Source organism: Sminthopsis crassicaudata, chromosome 5, assembly GCF_048593235.1.
Source record: "Sminthopsis crassicaudata isolate SCR6 chromosome 5, ASM4859323v1, whole genome shotgun sequence".
Lineage (NCBI taxonomy): Eukaryota > Metazoa > Chordata > Mammalia > Dasyuromorphia > Dasyuridae > Sminthopsis > Sminthopsis crassicaudata.
This window is the reverse complement of record NC_133621.1, coordinates 47,352,522-47,372,739: the sequence shown is the minus strand read 5'-3', so window position 1 is coordinate 47,372,739 and position 20,218 is coordinate 47,352,522. Positions and strand designations below refer to the sequence as shown.

General features: G+C 35.9%; 1 protein-coding gene across 4 annotated transcripts in view; it reads left to right on the top strand.

Annotated features, from left to right (window-relative positions):
* Positions 1-20,218, top strand: part of CFAP69 (cilia and flagella associated protein 69) — a 64,144-nt gene that overhangs the window by 25,943 nt on the left and 17,983 nt on the right. For all 4 annotated transcript variants that reach the window (XR_012482123.1, XM_074266581.1, XM_074266580.1 and 1 more), the window contains exons 10-18: positions 2,155-2,203; positions 2,330-2,451; positions 4,402-4,618; positions 8,435-8,599; positions 11,993-12,105; positions 12,803-12,921; positions 14,405-14,486; positions 16,168-16,360; positions 19,170-19,307. Coding sequence is in view for 3 of the 4 variants with exons in the window: in XM_074266581.1 (XP_074122682.1) it covers positions 2,155-2,203; positions 2,330-2,451; positions 4,402-4,618; positions 8,435-8,599; positions 11,993-12,105; positions 12,803-12,921; positions 14,405-14,486; positions 16,168-16,360; positions 19,170-19,307 (1,198 nt within the window). In the remaining variant the exon portion in view is untranslated. The remainder of the gene's footprint in view (positions 1-2,154; positions 2,204-2,329; positions 2,452-4,401; positions 4,619-8,434; positions 8,600-11,992; positions 12,106-12,802; positions 12,922-14,404; positions 14,487-16,167; positions 16,361-19,169; positions 19,308-20,218) is intronic.

Below are 20,218 nucleotides of genomic sequence, written 5' to 3'. Positions count from 1 at the left end.
CTATTTGTCACTCTGCCAATCAGTCTTTGTCTTCCATGTGATGTCTTTGCACTTCACCCTAGATTGTGCCATGAAATGATCTTGGTGAGATTCCCTGTAAGTGCTACAGTGTTAGCAGCTGTCCACCGGCACTGAGCTTCTGGCAGCATTAGGTGTATATGTGTATTTGTGGGTACTTGTGTGTATGTGTTTGTATATGTGTGTATGCATACATATGTTTGCATGTGTGTGCATATGCATGCATGTGGCACTTTGTGTGTGAGTGTGATATTGTATTGCTGTGTGTTTGTGTGTGCATGTGCAATACATGTATTTGTGTGTGGTGCTATATTATGTGTGTATACATGTGTATGTGTGTATATGTTTGTGTGTGTGTGCTGTGTGCATGTGTATATGTGTCTGTGTGTGCATATGTGTGTGTCTCTCCCCTTTTCAGTTCTATTGGTCCTTCCCGTTGCCCTCCTTCCCAGAGGCCTTACATTGGCTTGTGATCCTCTCCTTCACGAATCCTCCCACACTTGGTGTCCCCCGCGTGGAGTGAGGTGACTTGTCTGACTGGAATGTCAGCTCCGTAACCTGTGGGCCCCTCAGGAGCACGAGATGCCCCTCCTCCACCTTTCTAGGACTGCAGCCCTGGAGCAGCTTCTGAGGCTCTGTAGACTGTCAGGACCTAGTTGTTGAATGAAATCTGGCCCATGAATGTAATGGCTGTGGCCATCATTCCCACAGTGCCTTGGAAGTTTGCAAATGTAAGGCTTGTAACAGCCTTTGGGGGCCGGAGCTGTGATCCCCCTGAGGAAACAGAGTGCTAGAAGCCAGGGGCCTTGCCCGTGCCACTGCCAGTAAGGGCCTGAAGCAGGACTCACACTCGGGTGTCTGTGACTGCCTGCGGCCTGCCTCGGAATCAGGCTCCTGGGAAGTAACCCCGGACACTCCACGTTCAGGGATCCCCAGTACATATGGCGCTGCAGTGCAGAGAGCCCTCACTTTGTGATTCAGATCCAACTGGGTGATCCTGAGCAAGTCCCTGCCCCTGTTTACCTCAGTTTCCTCATCTGTAACCAGGTTGGAGAAGGAAATGGCAAACCCCTCCAATGTCTTTGCTAGGAAAACAAAATGGGGTCATGAAGAATTGGACAGGACTGGAAGTACTCAGAAATAGCGTCAATGCTCTGTATAAATGTATATGTGACTGGAGTTCCCGGGCCAACTTAGGACACTCTTACCCCCAGCTTTGAGGTCAGGGACTGCTCATTTTTATTTTCAAATCCCTAGTGCTTAGGGGAGTGCCTGCCCCATACCATGGACGCCTAATAAATGCCTGTTGACTGACTGACTGCTCCTTTTAACCAGGGTTTCAGTGGTTTTCCATAAGTGTTTGCGATAAGAGAAGATAATCTTAATACTTAGGACTGCAGCTTCCTAAAGGGGTTAGTATTTACTCCATGGTCTTAGAGAGGCTCCAGGATGAGTATGGACGGCCCCGGCTCTGTCATGCTTCCACGGCCCTCATCTCAATCAGAGTTGAGAAAGCTCAAAGTGCCACTAGAAAAAAAAAAAAAAAAAAAGGCAAGTGTATGTTATCCCGGGACTAAAGCACTATTTTATATCTTACTCCATTCTTCAAGTCATTGCACATCAAGTTGACCATTCCTGGGACTTTCTTGTTTAAGAATTTGACAGTAGAAAAACCACCAATAATAGATATGGTTCTTTCATTGGCAAAAATAAAAAATAAAATAACTAGCAAGAATGGAACCAGCTTGAAGCTAAGTTTTCTTCTTTCTCCTTCCCCCTTGGTGATATTGATCTGGATAAAGTAGAAGAGCAGTCAATAACTTTCCAGTTCAAACATATTTTGGATAGTCAGCAAATTTTGAAAAATGGCTCATCAAATATTCATCTTAAAATAGCCTAGAAAAAGTCTGAAAAGTAAGAAGTAAAATTTGAAAATGATCAAAAACCATAGCTTAAAAAGTCACAAGCATATATGACCATTTGCCTTTCATTTCCTACCTCTAAATGGGCAAGTTACAGGTACATTTAAGAGAGTACACAAGAGCCTCTGATCCACCCCTTCCCAGAAGTTTTACTTCCCAGGTATTTTTGTCTAAATTATGATTTAATATTCTATATGTCTTATCAATTTGTTAGGAAAGTGGATTTACCCGAGATCTGATACTATTTGCAACATTTAATGAAGGTATGACTTTGAATTATTTTCACTTACTTATTGTAATGTCAGTATTTCGCATCCGCACCTAGTTCCATACCTGATAATGATGATTTTGATAGAATTTATTGGTAATGTTGTTATGATTTTTTTCAGTTAAAAGTCAAGATCCTTTGGTAAAGGGACTTAAACTTTCTAATAGCTATGAAGATTTTGAGCTGAAGAAATTGCTATTTAACATCATTGTGGTTTTGTGTAGAGATTTGCCAACTGTACAGGTAAGGAGTGAGAAAGCAAATAAATAAAATATACATGAAAATTCTTGAACATTCTTTGACTTTGTCAATTCCCAATTTTCTGTTTTTGTATCCTGAGTAGAAATAGGTGCTTAATAAAGGCTTCTTTTCGGATTAATTTTTACCATATCAAGGAGGAAAATTATTGCATGTAAATTTCTGCTTTTTAAAATTTCCTCAGTCTAACTGCTAATGTTAGGTAACGTAAACCAAGGAAAAGGGAAACTCAAGACCCTAATAGTTCATAAATAGTTCCAGGTCTTCCAGTCAAATAGTGATCAACTTAGCTTATTCATGAGACATGCTTGAAATCCATGATTAATTTGCCACTTCTTGGGCCAATATTATTATGACTTCTTTATTCTTATTATTTGTCTTAAAGGCCCCTCTTTCAAGCTTTATGAGATACTTCCCAGTTCTAATATTCAGACACTGTTAAGTCTGTGGTTGCCCTGTCCACATTTTTAAAGACTGTAAACTTCGAGCAAGCTGTCTTTTGGCCTTCATATTCCCACACTGAAGAAACCATCTCGGTTATTTACTAGAACGACTCATGGTATATCAAGTGAAAATGCTCCATATTTCTATAAACCTTATGCCATGTTTTCTATTTTGTTTGATATTATTCTTAATAGCAGAGTACTAATCATTTAGCAGGAGCAGCTGCTTTCTGCTTATTTTCAAGCTTTCATTTGAAAATACTAGAATAAAAAATTTTCAAAACTTAACTACAATTTTTCATTATGTTAACTGAATCATATATACTATGAATCATACAAATTCTGCATCTAAGATATCCCTCAGTACCTAGCACAGCCTTTTGCAAACATCTAAATCAATAACAGTGTAATACAACATAATTAAAACAAATTTTGGCTATCCCTTATATCCTAAACTTCACTGTATGTGAGGTATAACAAATAAACAACCAGAATTTTCTAGGATAGTCCCAATTTCAAGAAGGGAAAAGAGTACTTTTAAGAAGACTTTGCTAAATGGATATTTTTTAGCAGACCATTTGTCCCAGTTTTGATTAAGAAAATATGATCACTGTAGGTGATGAAAATTTATATGATATGTGTATATGTGTGTGTATATATATGTAGTCATATTTAGAATAATGATGTTTTTAACAGATGCATCAGAATTTACATATTCAAATGAGTGTCTCCTTCAAAACAGTCATGGTGGGAGGCAATATAAATATGCCAACAATTCCAACAATTGCTTGAAATGTTTTTAGACTTCCTTTTTGGAATTATCTTCAGAGCCTGTATCGTATTATTTTAAACATCCTGAGAAATAGTAAATGTTTGTGCCTTGAAAGTATTTGCATTTGTGAAGTAGCCAAAAGACATTCAGAGCATCCTTGTTATATTCAAAATCAGGTTTTCAGCTCAAAAAATAAGCATGACCATAAAGTCTTGAGACCGGGTTTCTAAAAGCAGTGGCATTGAAATGAACAGAGCCATTCTGGTCTTTTATCTTAAATATCACATTACTTTATGGTAATACTTCATAGAACATTATGATTTTCATAATTTGTTCAGAACACACAGCACCAGATAAATTGTCATTTTTAACATGTTGGGTATTTATTTTGATGAATTTTGATTTGATTCTGCAGAATTTCTTCTTCCTTTTGATTTTGTTATTAAAAGACAGGCAACATCCACATCGTCATAGATTGCACCAAAATCTTTGATTTTGTACATTTGTTACATTTATTATGTACTGTTTTCATTTCAGAATAATTAAGTGGTCTGTAGTCAATTTGGTTTGTCTATCTGTATCAGGAGGCTTTTGAAAGCACTATGCTCAAAAAAAATAAAAAAAACAGAACAAAGACTAATGGGAGGAAGAAAGAAAAAAATTCATCTTTCTACAAAGATAATACCTTTAAACTTACATGTACCTTGCTTTTTATTACAGTTATTAATTGAAGGTAAAACAGTGGAAGCTTTGTTTTCCTATGTTAAAAAAACCGAAAGACACAAAGTAATTGAATGGTCGGCTGCTCAGCATGAAGAATTACAGCTCCACGCAATTGCGACCTTAGCATCAGTGGCCCCTTTGCTGATAGATGATTACCTGGCTTGCAATGGAAATTCTCGAATTCTGATGTTTTTAGAATGGTGTGTTAATGAAGGTGAGTGGGCTTTGAAAAGCCTACTGTGGTTTGATATTCTAATAGAGCGAATAGGACTGAACTTTGCCATTGCAAAATAGAAAATGTTAAGATGATTGATCAAACGAATGCATGATTGACTATAGATTCTAGCTCAAGCTTCCCACCTTAAAAACAAGATTCTTGAGAGTTATCTACACACAGAGAAGGGACTATAGGGATTGTGTGGATCATAACATGTATTTTTGTTTTGTTGTTGTTTGCTTGCATTTTGTTTTCGTTCTCATTTTTTTTTCTTTTTGATCTGATTTTTCTTGTGTAGCATGATATTTGTGGAAATACATAGAGAAAAAGTGCACATGTTTAAGATATTATTTGTTCATAAAAAAATTGGAACACAAGGTTTTTGCAAGGGTGAATGTAGAAAATTATCTATGCATATGTTTTTAAAATAAAAAGCTTTAAAATACAAAAAATAAAAATAATAAAAATAAGATTATTGAAACCCAGAGAGAGATGGAGTCATTACTCTGTCACACAGCAAGTCAGTGACCCAGCTGGAAATAGAATCCAGAGCCCTTAATTGATAAATCAGTCAGTGTCTTTCCACAATACTACACTCTCTTTAATGTGCAAACCAAAAGTTATTTTTCTTTGATTTTATCTTTTTAAGAATCTCTTTTTAAAATATTCAGAACTCAGAGATTAGAACAGAAATTGACAAATGTCTGAGTCAGAATTGTAGATGACACAAATGAGTTAAAGTCTATAACAACTCAGTCATTTAAAAAATATTAAACATATCATCTGATTTTATTATCTTATCACACTTTATCCAGAAATAATATTAGATACAATATTATCTAATTTTATTATTTTCTCAAACCTTATCTAGAAATAATACTAGATACTAGTTATCATTCTATATCCTGCTGAACTGAAGACATTTACATGTATTCTATATTTGTACTAATAACCTTTTTCTTCAGGCCAATGTAGGTGTTTTTTTTTCAATTTATAAAAATCTATTTTTTCCCTATTACAATTCTGTCATTTCAGTTCATGGCAGTTTCATTATAAACAAACATCACTATTAGGTTTTTTTTTTTTGTTTTTTTTTTTTTACACATGTGCTGAAACATCATAGAATTCTCAGAATAATTTTACACAAAAGGAATACTCCCTGGCCCCATTTTCTTATAACTCTGTTCACAAGGACTTTGTTAATTGGTTTAAAAAAAAAAAAACCATTCACACCGAATGGAATGTAACATCATTCTTTTTTTTTAAATTCTACACAGACACAAAAAGCCCTTGTCATCTCTGAGAGAAAAGCAGAGCAGCTCCATTTCATGAATGACAGCACGGTTGAAGCTAAATAATACAAAAATAATTTGAAAAAATCCCTTGTACTATACACGCTCAAATAAATCAAGAAAGATAAATGGCAGTCTTTTCAAATAGCCAGAAAAATGTATGTCTGCTCAGTCGGGCTTTGTATTTCAATTCTATATAACCCACACAGTGTGCATATATGTGTGTGGTCAGATGTGTATACTCTATGTAGAATAGAAGCCTCTAATCTATTTATCTAGTTCTAATTTCTCAGCTACTTGATTGACACAATTTAGAGTAGACTTTACATGATTGCTTCTTTGAAATACTAAGAACTTGTACACATTTATTTGGCTTGCAAAGGACTGAAATATTACAGAGAATGTAATCTAACTCTCAGGCCAGTGTGTTTTTACAAATGAGATTATTATTAACTCAAATTTTGGTAAGCAAGATGTTTGCATTATCTCTGGGGGAAAATTGTATCATCCTTAAAGTGTTAGAAGAATAAGTGTGTAGATGATATCCATTAGGCATGACGTGCTCAAGGGAAATTTAAGGGAGATAAAAATGTCCAGAAAAGCTGAAAAACTTGATATTGTAGAAAACAGGCATGACATGAAAAAAGAAAAAAAAAAATAATAGAGTCGGTTTGATGCCCTGATCAAAGATGAAACTAGTAACTGATAAAAAATAAAAAGTAAGAGAAGGGAACATTTCATAGAGACTTAAATGCATAAGTATTAACAATATGTGTAATATATATATATATATATATAATCTTTATATATATATCTATATACATATATATATAAAGAAAATAAACTTAACATTTTAATCTGAAGAAACCTTTGAATTCTATTCCTGAAAAAAAGGAATACATATAATTTTTTAAATTATTTTTATTTCATTATTTCCCTATTATGTGTAAAAAAATTAACAATCTTAAAAAATTATATAAATTTTATATAATTTGTTTTAATTTATATTTAATTTTATATATTTATATAATCCTATAAAATAAAAATATATATTTAAAATTTTTAAAATTAAAAAAAACTTTCAAATTTTCTCCTTTCCTCCTGTCCCTCTGCCCCTTGAGAAGGCAAGCAATTTTATATCAATATTACATGGATAGTCATTAAAAACATATTCCCACATTAGCCATGTTGCAAGAAGAAAACATAAACAAAATGAAATAATAAAAATAAAGTTTAAGAAGAATGCTTCCATCTGCATTCATAGTTTATTAGCTCTCTGAAGGTAGATAGCATTTTTCATCAGAATTGTCTTCAATCATTGTCGTGATCAGAGAAGCCAGACCCCTCACAGCTGATGATCTTTGCAATGTTGTGTTCCTATTTACAGTGTTCTCCTGATTGTGTCACTCTGCAGGAGCTCACCTAAGTCTTCCCGGGTTCTTCGGAACCATCCTGGCCATCCCTTCTGAGAGCACCGTAGCTTTCTGTCACAGTGCTCTACCCCATCTTGCTCAGCCATTGCCCATGATTGTACAACAGGTCCTTTCCCCTTTTCTTTGCTCTCCGGCTCACGGACATGGTGGCATTGCTCTTCACTTTTAAGACCCTTTGGGCAGAACCCCAGAGTGTTCTCCAGGATGGTCGGTCTGGGAACAACTGCACCAGCAGAGCCTTGGGGTCCGGTCCCACTTTTTCCTTACTGCTCCAGCCGTGGTCATTTTCCTTTTCTGTCACGTTAGCCACAGATAGGTGTGAATTTCTCAGAGTCAGTTTAATTTACACGTCTCTAAATCAGCAGTGATTTGTCTCAAAAACCCATCTTTTGGGGGATAGAGGTGCTTTCAGTGATACCATATGACTTGGAATCAAGAATAACACAGTTTTGAAGAATCAGAATGAAGAGTGAGACAGAATGGAGTGGGGAGAATTGTGGAGGACATAAATTAGCTGTAGCCCATTACCAGGGATGACCTACATACAAGGAGCTGGAGAATAGCACAATAGCCCCCTGGGGGCTACAGACCCTGTCTAGAGAAGGGAATGCCTTTTTTTCCCAGCATGGCAATAAGATGTAAGGAGAAGGAATATGGGATCAAATATCTTAGCCCTGTCATTTACTACCTTCTTGGGCCTCAGTTTCCCTTTCTATAAAATGGGGGTGGGAGTGGGGGTAGGGAACGCCCTAGTTTCTTCCTGCACTAAATGTGTGATCCTAGAGTTAAGGAGCTGGCTTCTGCTTAGGTGCCTCACAACAGGGAAAGATTGAAATTGCAAACAGTCAGATAATAGCCTGTGTTTCCATTTATAGGCTGCTGTTACTATGCTTCTAGGCTGCCTAATTAAATCTCATTCATTTTCATGTACTTTTCCATTTGTAAATCTCTGGCATTATGAAATTATAAAATGCTGAAAGGATTGATTTTTTACTTTAAACACACAGTTCCTGTCCAATGAAAGCTTTTCAGATAATGCATGCTACATAGCAAAATAAAATTTTTGTTTTTTTTAATGTCCTCCTTAGAAACCTTCTTTAGTCAAGGCAACAGTTTCCATGGCACGGGTGGCCGTGGCAACAAATTTGCGCAGATGCGGTACACTATGAGGCTTTTGAGAGCTATGGTATCCCTTGGTAACGATGTTGTAAACCAGGATCTCTGTGACCATGGAGCTATTAATCAATTGATAGGTAAAGTATAACGTGATATTCTGTTAATTAAAATTATTTTTTTAAATGTAGCATCATACTTATTACTATATATACATATGTGTACATGTACACATGTTCTTATATGGTATACATCTATTTATATATATAATATATATATACATACACACATTTTTTCACATACATCTGTTCATCTGGTATTTTTGCTTTGATAGCTAGAAAACATGTACAATTTTTTTCAGTTTTATTTTTTTTTAATTTTATTTATAAATTTTTTGACAGTATATATGCACGAGTAATTTTTTTAATAACATTATCCCTTGTATTCATTTTTCCAAATTATCCCCTCCCTCCCTCTACTCCCTCCCCTTGATGACAGGCAATCCCATACATTTTACATGTGTTACAGTATAACCTAGATACAATATATGTGTGTAAATACCATTTTCTTGTTGCACGTTAAGTATTAGATTCCGAAGGTATAAGTAATCTGGGTAGATAGACAGTAGTGCTAACAATTTACATTCACTTCCCAGTGTTCCTTCTCTGGGTGTAGTTGTTTCTGTCCATCATTGATCAACTGGAAGTGAGTTGGGTCTTCTTTAAAACATGTACAATTTTGCTGCATTTGGTATCTCTTTAGGAATAATAGGTAATCTATACCATACTAAGATATAGAAAGGCGGGGCTCACAAAAAATGTAGCAACAGTAAACGATATAAAATATTCTGCCAAGATTTAATTCTTTATATAAAAATAAACAACTAAAAAAAAAACTAAAAAAACAACTATATCCTTCTCATTAGTATGCAAATTTGCTTTTCATCTTTAAGAAATGGTAAAATTATACAAAAACACCAAAGAATTTTTAAAATTAATTTCTTTATGATTTATTATCAGTAAATGTTTTGTTTATATACCTACTCTATATACCTATATACCTGGATTCATGTAAAAAATTTTCAGGTAAAAAGAGTGGAAAAACTTTAAAAAGCCATGATCTAGGGGGATCTAGCCATAGAAATTGAGAGAGTTAGCCTCAGGAATAAATGTTCAGCTCCTACCTCCTTCATGTTTGTCTGAGGTACCTTTTATTCTGAACCTCACCCAAATTAGCCAGTCCAGGGATTCATGCTTGAGGGCTAAAATGCACTTTTGGATCATCAAATCCATTAAAAATCCTTTTTACCAGTGATCATGCATAAGAACACAACTTTCAAGGTTAAGAAAGGTATAAAATTCAACTCCCCTTCATCATCACCAGATCAGAAACTCCCAAAGCCCTTCTCTGCAGGCAATAGTGTCTACTCAGCTATAACTTCTGACACTCTCTGTAGTGATTGTTCTGGACTTTTTGTATTTTAGGTGGCAAAGAAGCCAAATATATTCCCGACCCTAAAGGACCAAATCAGCTCCCCTGAAGCTGGGGCCACCAACCAGTATATAGTGCTCTAGGCAGAGCCACCCCAAAAAGCTAAGGGTGCTGGAGGAAAGGGAAAGGCCTAAGAGGCAGCCTAGTGATAAGAAAGTCCACATGACCCTTCTAAACCCCTAGCAGGCCCTTCTTACCTTACCTGCCGCCCCCACCAAAGATAATGAAGGATCATTTCTCTCATTGTTCTGTGTCACATTGCCTCACAATTTAGCTGGGGGAAAAACTAATATTAACCTCAATGTGAGTCAGTCAATGATGTGGCAGCCCCCCAACTGCTCATTTTTCAAATAGAATTCAAAATAAGCAAGATTGAAGTCCCATTCTACCTTGACCAGATCAGATTATATTTCAAGTGTTGCTTTCAGTTCTGAGGAACACATTTTAGAAAGAATAGTATTGACAAATCTAAGCAAGGATTTTTAACTTGGAGCTCATGAGCTATATTTAAAAATATTTTGATGATTTTCTTAATATAATTGGTCCCATTTGTGTTCCTATAATTTATTTTATGCATTTAAAAACATTATCCTGAAAAGGGTTCACAGGCTTCACCAACCTGCTGAAAGGACTCCATGACAAATACAAAAAGATTGAAGAATCCCTGAGTTAGAGCAAATGAAGAGAACAACAGGTATTGATTAGTGAGAATGAACCCATGCTGCATGAGGATCAGTTCAATCAATAACTCAGTCACCAACTGTTAATTAAGTAACTAGTGGAAACAGTTAGCCTGGAAAGGAGCCGGCTGGGGGAGTACATGAAATCTGCCTGGAGACATCAGAGACAAAATGGTCTGGTTCATTTTGAGACGGCAGTGCCAGGGATGGAGGGCAGAAGCTACTGACTAGAATTTGTCAAAAAAAGCATTCCCCACAATTAGACAATCCAGGAGCAGAATGGGCTGGTGTAGGAGGGGAATGTCTGATTTTAGGATTTAAAGGAACAGAAAGCCTCACACTCAAAACCCAGTGTGTGTTGAATAATGCACAAGACTATTGGGTGCCCTCTTAGGAAAGGTTGCAAGGAGACCTGTTCTCTTCCACCTCATGCTGCCCTGGATCCCTGCCTATTAGAGACATTTAAGCGGTGTAGTTTAATATGGTTGCACCTAGGAACCTGCCAGGAAGGCAGCTCTGTCCACCAAAAATGACCACCAGGTGTTAGCGGCTGCTTTTCCTGAGGTTCTACAAAGGTTGCTGTGGCCCTTGGTCTAAGGAAATGACAGCCACCAATGAGGCTGGATAACTGAGGGGCTGAGTAGGTTCCGGCACAGACTGCGTCTCCAGGGGCTGCCCTGTTGGTGTGGGCACTGCCCTGTATGGACAGACGCCGGCAGCTTTGCAGCCTGAAGGCTGAGCTACAGGGCTGGCTTCTGAGGCGGTCTTGTGTAAGCAGGACTGCCCGGCCGCCAGGTTTCGCCCCTTGTAATTGGAACTCAGCCCACGAGTTAAAGTCTTGCCCTGACTTGGAGATAGGCGTCCATGTCCATGTCCGGGAATTCATTCTGGACCCTGCCCCCACGGGACTGCCAGAACTCTGCCCGCTGGTCAGCCCACCTCACCGGGCTGAAGACACTTGCTCCAAATGGTATCAGGTGTCAGGATCAGGTAAAGTGTGACATGCTGGATCTCAGGGAGCGTTCCTGATGTCCCTTACCCTTGTGTAATCCATGAGTAGCCACTTGGACCCCAGCAGAGGAAGGGAATACTCAGAGGTCAAGTTGGAAAGGTGAGCTCAAGCCGTTTTATGGAGAACTTTTAACTGGAAAGGACAAAAATCTCCGAAGGACTGTTGCTTCAGTCAGCAGCTCTGTTCCAACGGATTTAAAAGGGGCTGTTCATTGTGTCCTTTGCCTTGGATAGCATCTTATAAAAAAGTTTTAGTCTTGGGAAATATAGTAGTCAAGCAGCAATCTTGTTAATCCTGTATTAATTCAAGTAACATCTAAAATTTCAACCTTTTATATTTTATCCTGCCAGGAATCTTAAAAACCACAGTAATCAAGCTTAAGGAAGAGGCCATTGTTTTGGAAATTAAATCAGATATATTACTTATCTTGTCTGGTATTTGTGAAAATCATAATCAAAGGAAGGTATGTATTCCCCTGAATTAATAAATTATGTTATTTGGCTACATAACTCTTAATTATCTGAAATAATGGAGAACAGTGTTAGTACAGGTCATTCAGGAGTTTGCCCATTTCCACAGAGAAGTGTGAATCTAAGGGGCAGAGAACTCTTGAGAAAACGTTTTCTCAAATAATAGACAGTCTTAATGAAAAACTATAATGGAGACAGTGGAAGCAAGAAATAATAGAAAGTGAATGGTGTGGGGAGAGACAGCCCTGTGGCAAGCAGATAATCAGCGGTACAGAAAATCCCGTGTTAATGATCAAAGATTGTTTCTGTCATCAAATTTATATTTAACAATTATTAAACAAAAACAAAACTCATAAGGTTGTAGAATTTTAGTCTTAGAAGTCAGTTGTACTTATAAGACCTTTTGTCTATAAGGGGAGAAAGGAGGAAAAGAAACGCATAAAAATGAATTAAATATTTTATTTCAAAAACATTGTCATGTAGTTTAATCTCATCTCTTAAAGATAATCATTTGAAAGAACTAGATACAATATCTATGATTGAGTAGGCCAAATTATTAAAAATCAACATTTAAAATGTATGTTTTCTCAACAATGTTTTGTTGAGGGTAGAAAAATAGGATGAGGAAAAATAATGATCAGAGCATCTGTTCCTTTTAAGAAATGATTTTAATAAACCTTTCATAAATAGGAAATGTTTGGAAATGAAGGAGTGGATATGATTCTTCATCTAATGAAAATAGACCCTAAAAAGTTTCAGAGTGGATTAGGTTATAAACGACTTCTTTTCAGTACATTGGACTGCTTGTGGTAAGTATTTTGCAGTAGCTATGGTTTGATCCTGTAAAGTAATGGAAGTAGAAATGATTCCTAGTCAAATCTTTGGCATTTAAACCATGCCAGAAAGATGACTAGAAATCCCTAAGAACTAAGACCTTTCTCATGTGAATGACAAAGCAAACTTTAGTCCATCTCCATGTTAATTTTTGAAATTCTATCTGCCCTAATTCTCCTTGTATCATTTAAGCACAAAAACAAAGCTATTTGTACTTCATGTACTTGGTATCTGTTAACAGACTAAAGAAATGTCTTTAACCTCTTTTACAAATGCTATTTTCCAAATATTTTAATATTTTTGGTCTTAACCTCACACATTGCTTCTCTAAACAGTAATTTGCTAGATGGAGGAAATGACTTAACATTTCCCTTTTGCTTCTTCAGTCAGTAAATCACATGAGCTACGTGGCACAGCAAACTATACATGTCAAACTAATTCTCCTCACACCCTCCAAATGCACTGTATACAGTAGCTTGTAGGACTACTCAACTCATTTCAGATATACGGGGCAAGGCCCGGTTCTCCAGCAATCCCATAATTGTCAAAGAGAGAGAAAACTTGAGTTCCTTGAGAGCGTCTCTTGTTCTCTAAATTTTGTCTTTCACCCAGTGCCTGTCACACAGTGCTCAGGGCAGTATTGTGCTCTGTGAGTGTTTGTTATATTGTGTTGGTAAAATGGATCTCTCTATAGTTTTTCCAAGAAGATTTAGAGTCTTTGTGACTTATGTAGTCTTCTCATCTTATTCTGCATGAAGAGCATTCTGCCTTGAGTCCTGTTAATACAGAATGCATAGATTTGTGTGATCCTCTCTTGGGGGAAAGTTAGCTTGACTGACAAAGTGGGGGGTGTCCTGTCAATTCCTCTCAATTCATTGGCTCCCTAATAGTGTATAAAAGTCCTAGACACTGTCAGACCAACTATTTAGCCCACAGTTTCAGCCTAAAATGTATCACGTTTAAAACCTTTTGAAATAAGAATAAGCATTTTTTTTTAAATTAATAGGTACCTAATTATGTTCTCCTTCTAAAAGTTATGACAGTGAGCCTGGGTTCATCCTTTGTGTGCCTATATTCATTGTAATTAATATATCTTGAGAAAGTTAATATTGATTTTTTTAATTAAATATACTTGTCATTTTTAAAACTTTAAAAACACACATTACATTACCTACATCCAAATTTTATTTTAATATCTTGAAAATATCAACTTGTTAGCTTAAGGGAATGCCTTATATTTCTTTTAGAATACCTATTAAATGAACAAAATATGCCATAAATTGTGTCTGGGGGGCAGCTAGGTGGTGCAGTAGATAGAGCACTAGCCCTGAAGTCAGGAGGACCTGAGTTCAAATCTGGCCTTAGATACTTAACACATCCTAGCTGTGTGACCCTGGGCAAGTCACTTAACCCCAATTGCCTCATTAAAAAAAACAATTAGTGTCTGTGTCTCTTTAGGTGCTGTATTTTGGGATGTTATTCCTTAGAAGACTATTTTCTTGAAAAAGATGGTATTTTCCTACTTTTGGATCTGCTAGCTGTAAGTTATACAACAATAATAATAACTAATATTATATAATACTTAGTGTGTGTCAGGCACTATGTTAAATGCTTTACACTTATCTCATTTGATCCTCCCAACAGCCCTGGGAGGTAGGTGCTCTTATCCCCATTCTTCAAATGAGTAACTTGAGGCAAATAGAGAGTTAACTTTCCCAGATCAAAGTTGAACTATAGTCTTCCCAACTACGGACCTGGCACTCCATCCATTGTGCCTCCCAACTGTTAGAAAAAAAAATTTAAGTATTTAAGCATTTCAAAAAACCCCATGATATGACATTTTAAGGGCTAGATTTGTGCAGAGGAAAACAATGGCCTCAGAACCATATCCATTTTGTACAACTATTAAGTGCCACAATTCAGTAATCCTTTGTTAGAGAATAAATGGAAGGACTGGGAAAAAGCACCCCAGAGTAAGGGAACTGCAGATAGGCCATTGCAGGCCAATGCAACTCAAAAGACGCACATTGGCCCTCGAGGAATTTCTCACCAGCTGCATCGATGCTCTTTGTAGAGTCCATGGTCAAGATGAGGTGGGAATCTAGAATCAGCTTCTTCAACTGTTTTTTACTATCTTTCAAATTCATGGAACCCAAATCCCTTTTTTATATGTCTATAACCAGTTTGATTAGCTAGTTGTTAAAAAGATAAATATAAATTTGAGGCAATATAATGTTAATTTTGAATACATTTAAAAATTGACCAACTTATTTCCATTTTTCTTCTGTCAAGAAACTAGTATTCAGTATATTATTATTAATAAAACACAGTGTCAATATTTTATTATTTGTCTTAAAGGAATAACGGACAAGTTTCTTTAAAAATATTTTTTGGGGAAAAAAGAATATTTTTTGAACTGAAAAAATGTGTCCTTGAGACTTTCTCACTTTCAGTTATATCCTAGAACTACTATGTCTGCCAAACTTTGCCATTAACTTCTAGCCCAGAGAAAAGAAAATCTGCTTTCTTTTTAAACTGTAAGAATGAAAATGAATTGAGGCTAACTTTTGAGAGTGAAGAAAAAATCATGAGAAAATATAGTTTTTTAAATGGGGTTAGTGAGTCTAATATTGAGCAGTAAACCTTAAACCAGAAAGATATCTATGTTGGGCAATAGAAATGGGTGAGAGATTGGAAATCAACTATTTAGCACTTCCTGGGATGATCACGGGATTCAGTTAATATCAATGTGCCCAAGTAATCCTGGATACAGATTTATTCTAATCAAAATTACAAGAGAATCGATTTTAAACTAGATTGGCAATTTATTGAATTCTTATAAATATATATGTATATGTTTGTTTACATATAAGATACATATATATATATCCATCTACATATACACATATATTTATATGTGTATGTGTATATTTGTATATATACACATTATACACATATGTGTGTGTGTATATATACATACCTCAAAGACGATTGCTTTTCATATTGGCCAGTCATCTCATTTTTTTCTCTCTAATTTTTACATGTTCAGCAATATTTCCCATTGCACTACATGCATTATTTATTTTCATTTAAACAGGAGATTATCCCAAATATTATTTAATTGGATTCTTCTATCTAAAGAAACATAAAGGAAGATTTCACTTTGGTCCAAATTATTGAATTTCTTTCAACATTTTCCTTCTCTCTTTTTCATGATAAAGTTAAACCAAAAAAACTTCTGTAATCTAATTCTTGGAATAATGGTTGAATTCTGTGACAATCCCAAAACTTCTGTTCATGTCAATACTTGGCGAGGGAAGAAAGACCAGACAGCTGCAAATCTCTTAATTAAGCTGTGGAGAGAAGAAGAAAAAGACTTAGGAGTAAAACGTGATAAAGATGGGAAGATAATTGGTAAATATAAGCCCATTTTCTTATACTTCTATTTTCTTTTTCCCTAATTACATGTGAAAAACAATTTAACATTTGAATTTTTGGTTGTTGGGGTTTTTTTTTTTTTTGAGTTTTGAGTTCCAAATTCTCCCTTTTTCCTTTCCCCCCTCTTTGAGATGGTAAGCAATCAGATATAGGTAATGTGTGTACAATAGTGTAAAACATTTAGTTTTAGTCATGTTAGTTATTTTGTACAAGAAGACTCAAATAAAAGGGAAAAATGAAAGGTGAAAAATAGTATGCTTTAATCTATATTCAAGCAATGTCAGTTCTTTCTCTGGAGGCCTATAGTATGCTACATCATTAGTCCTTTGGGATTGTCTTGGATCATTGTATTCATGAGAATAGCCAAGCCATTCACAATTCTTCACTGGGCAGCATTTTCTTGGTTCTATTCACTTCACTTTGCGGCAGTTCATGTAAGTCTTTCCAAGTTTTTCTGAAATCATCCTGTTCATCATTTCTTACAGCATAATAATATTCCATTACATATGCCACAGCTTGTTTAGCCATTACTCCATTGATGGATGTCCTTTTGATTTCCAATTCTTAGCCGCCACAAAAAAAGAACCACTATAAACATTTTTGTACAAAAAGGAAGGAGGGGGGACTTTTTTACACTTTTGGGATATAAACCTAGCAGTCTTTTGCTAGTTCAAAGGGTATGCACAATTTTATAGACTTTAGCTATAGTTCAAATTGCATTCCATAACAGGGGGATCAATTCACAACTCCAGCAATTGTGTATTAGTGTCTCAGTTTTTCCACCCCTCCAACATCAATCATTTTCCTTTTTTGTCATAATAGCCATTCTGATAAATATGAGATGATAGCTCACAGTTGTTTTCATTTGTATTTCTTTAATCAATAATGATGTATTTTTTCATATGACTATAAATGGCTTTGATTTCTTTGACTGAAAACTGACAATAAAATGTCAAAAAACAGTTTCATTTTGCACTCAATATTATTAATATGCTTGTGTTTTTATGACCTGTTAAACATAAGCATATTAATAATGTTGAGTGTATTAAAAGAAAAATGAACAAAATATACACTTTAGATAAGAGTTTTTTTAATAAAGTATCAAAAAAATCTAAAGCAGCTTCATCTTTGAAAAGTATGACTTGAAAATACAGTAAATTTTTCTGCCAAAATGTGGGCAGAAGCCCCAAGTTATTGACAAATCACTTGTGTTGGTCCTTTGTATAAGTACAAGGTTAAATCACCCTTTGGAAGGATTGAAAATTTTAAGATAGCTTTCATTCTTTCCTCAAATTGGAAATGGCAAGAATCTGAAATATTAGTCCAATACCCCCAGCATGTAGATGAGGAAACCAAGTATAATCATTACTTAAATTTATGTTTGAGTTTTAAAATGTATAAAGTTCTTCTAGTAACCTTGTAAATAGAAAGTATAAATATTACCACTCTCTAGGTGAAAAAAATAACTCACAGAGCTCCAGCCTTTCAGAATCAGAGGCATATCATAGTTTTGTTTAAACCTAATTATTGTTTATTCAGATTTAAATGGAAAGTGTTTCCTTTTAACAAAATTTTCCTTTAAAAACCTCCAAATTTTTTTGAATGATAGCTTTTTATTTTTCAAAATACAAGCAAAGATAGCTTTCAACATTCACTCTTGCAAAATCTTGTGTTCCAAATTTTTCTTCCTATCTTTACTACCACCCTCCCCTCTGGACAGCAAGTAATGCAATATAGATTAGGCATGTGTAATTCTTCTAAACATATTTCCACATTTATCATGCTGCATAAGAAAAATCAGATCAAAAGGAGGGGAAAATGAGAGGAAAAAAAAAAACAAGCAAGCAAGCAGCAGCAACCAAAAAAAGGTGAAAATACTATGTTATGATCCACATTCAGTCCCCATAATTCTCTCTTTGGGTGCAGATGGCTCTCTCCATCACAAGACCATTGGAATGGGCCTGAGTCACCTCATTGTTGAAAAAAGTCACATCTATCACACTTGAACATTATTTAATCTTGTTGCTGTGCACATGATCTCCTGGTTCTGCTCATCTCTCTCAGCATCAGATCCTATAAGTCTCTCCGGGCCTCTCTGAAATCATCCTGCTGGTTGTTTCTTACAGAACAATAATATTCATATACCATAACTTAGTCAACCATTCTCCAATGGCTGGATGTGGAGTGGATGGGCATCCACTCAGTTTCCAGTTCCTTGCCACTACAAAAAGGGCTATCACAAACATTTTTGCACCTGTGGGTCCCTTTCTCTCCTTTAAGATCTCTTTGGGATACAGACCCAGTAGTGGGTTAAAGGGCATGGCACAGTTTGATAGCCCTTTGGGCATAGTTCGAAATTGCTCTCCAGAATGGCTGGATCACTTCACAACTCCACCACCAACTCCTCCTCTTAAAATAACAAGTTAGTCATCATTTTTATTAGGGCTTTTTTTGAATTATTGAATCATAAAATAATTTTTATTTAATTATAGCACATAATAAGCAATAGAAGAGATGCCATCATTCTTAGCCTGATATTACTTATCAAATTAGGATAGAGAGTTCTATGGAAATGCTTTTTTAAATAAAACAATTTTGAAATCATTTTCATGTTTTAAAGAATGAAAATGATTTTTTCCTGAATAATGAAAAAAATACAAATTTAATTTTTTCTTTTCTTCATGATATGTATTATTAATGTCTTAAATACATTTCATAAAAAAGTAAATCTTTAGTAACTATAACTCTTTCTCTTGCTTTATTTTCCATGACATTCAACCATTAGATGCAAAGAAACCTCTAATTACTACTTTTCAAGAAGAACAAAAAATCCTTCCAGCGCCTCCCTCCTGTCCAACTACTTCAGTCATGGAGGTTTCTGAAAATATCAGAGCAAAAATTTATGCTGTATTAGGCAAACTAGGTAAGAAATTAACCAGACTCATTGAAATGGCCAAGTGGTAGAAGACATGGCATAAGATCACAATCCGTAGAGCCTCTGTGTTGGCCCAGTGAGTGTTCTACCTTTGCCTCTGTCCATTGCCATCCCCACAGTTGCACGGGTCCCTGGACCCTCACATCCTCAGTGCCTCTCTGTGTGTGTCTCTCTCTCCTTCCTTCACTCCCTTTCCTCTATCTTCCCTCTTTCTTTTTCTGCTTCCCCTGCCTCCTCCCACCAAGAACTTGCCTTTGCAACACTTAAGGGCTGAGGCCCTTCTAGGTCCCTGATGAGGTGAATGTGGCTCTTCCAGCTAATTTTCCACCTGCCCTGATTTATTATCTCCCCCATTTAGAATCTGAGCTTTTTGAAAGCCAGGACTGATGCACTTTACCCTTAACAGAGTGCTTAGAAAATTATCAGTTCTTACTAAGTGCTTTTCCATTCCATGCACTTCCATCTAATTGTGCTATCATCTAGCCCACATCTCTACATCTTTTCCAAGTAAGTAGCATTTGAGATTTTGTTAAATGCTTTGATTAACACTCTCTACAGCATTCTTTGCTCTGTCAATCTGCCCCATATGGCTTAAAAAAAGAAAAGCACATTATCCTATGGACCTGTTTTTTTCCCAGAGTTATACAGGTTTTTTGTGACCACTGCTTCCTTTTCTAAATGCTCATTAATTATCCCAGAGTTAGAATTTTTCCAGGAATCAAAGTCAGGCTCACATAGATTTTGTAATTCCATTTTCTCTGCCCTTGCTGAAATTCAGGATCTTTGCCCTTCTCCATTCCTAGGGTCCACCTTTCTCTCTCCAGTCTTCAAGAGCTCCCTAACAACAGCAATCTGCCATGTCTTTCAGTGTCCTGGGCCAGGCGATTGAATTCCCATAG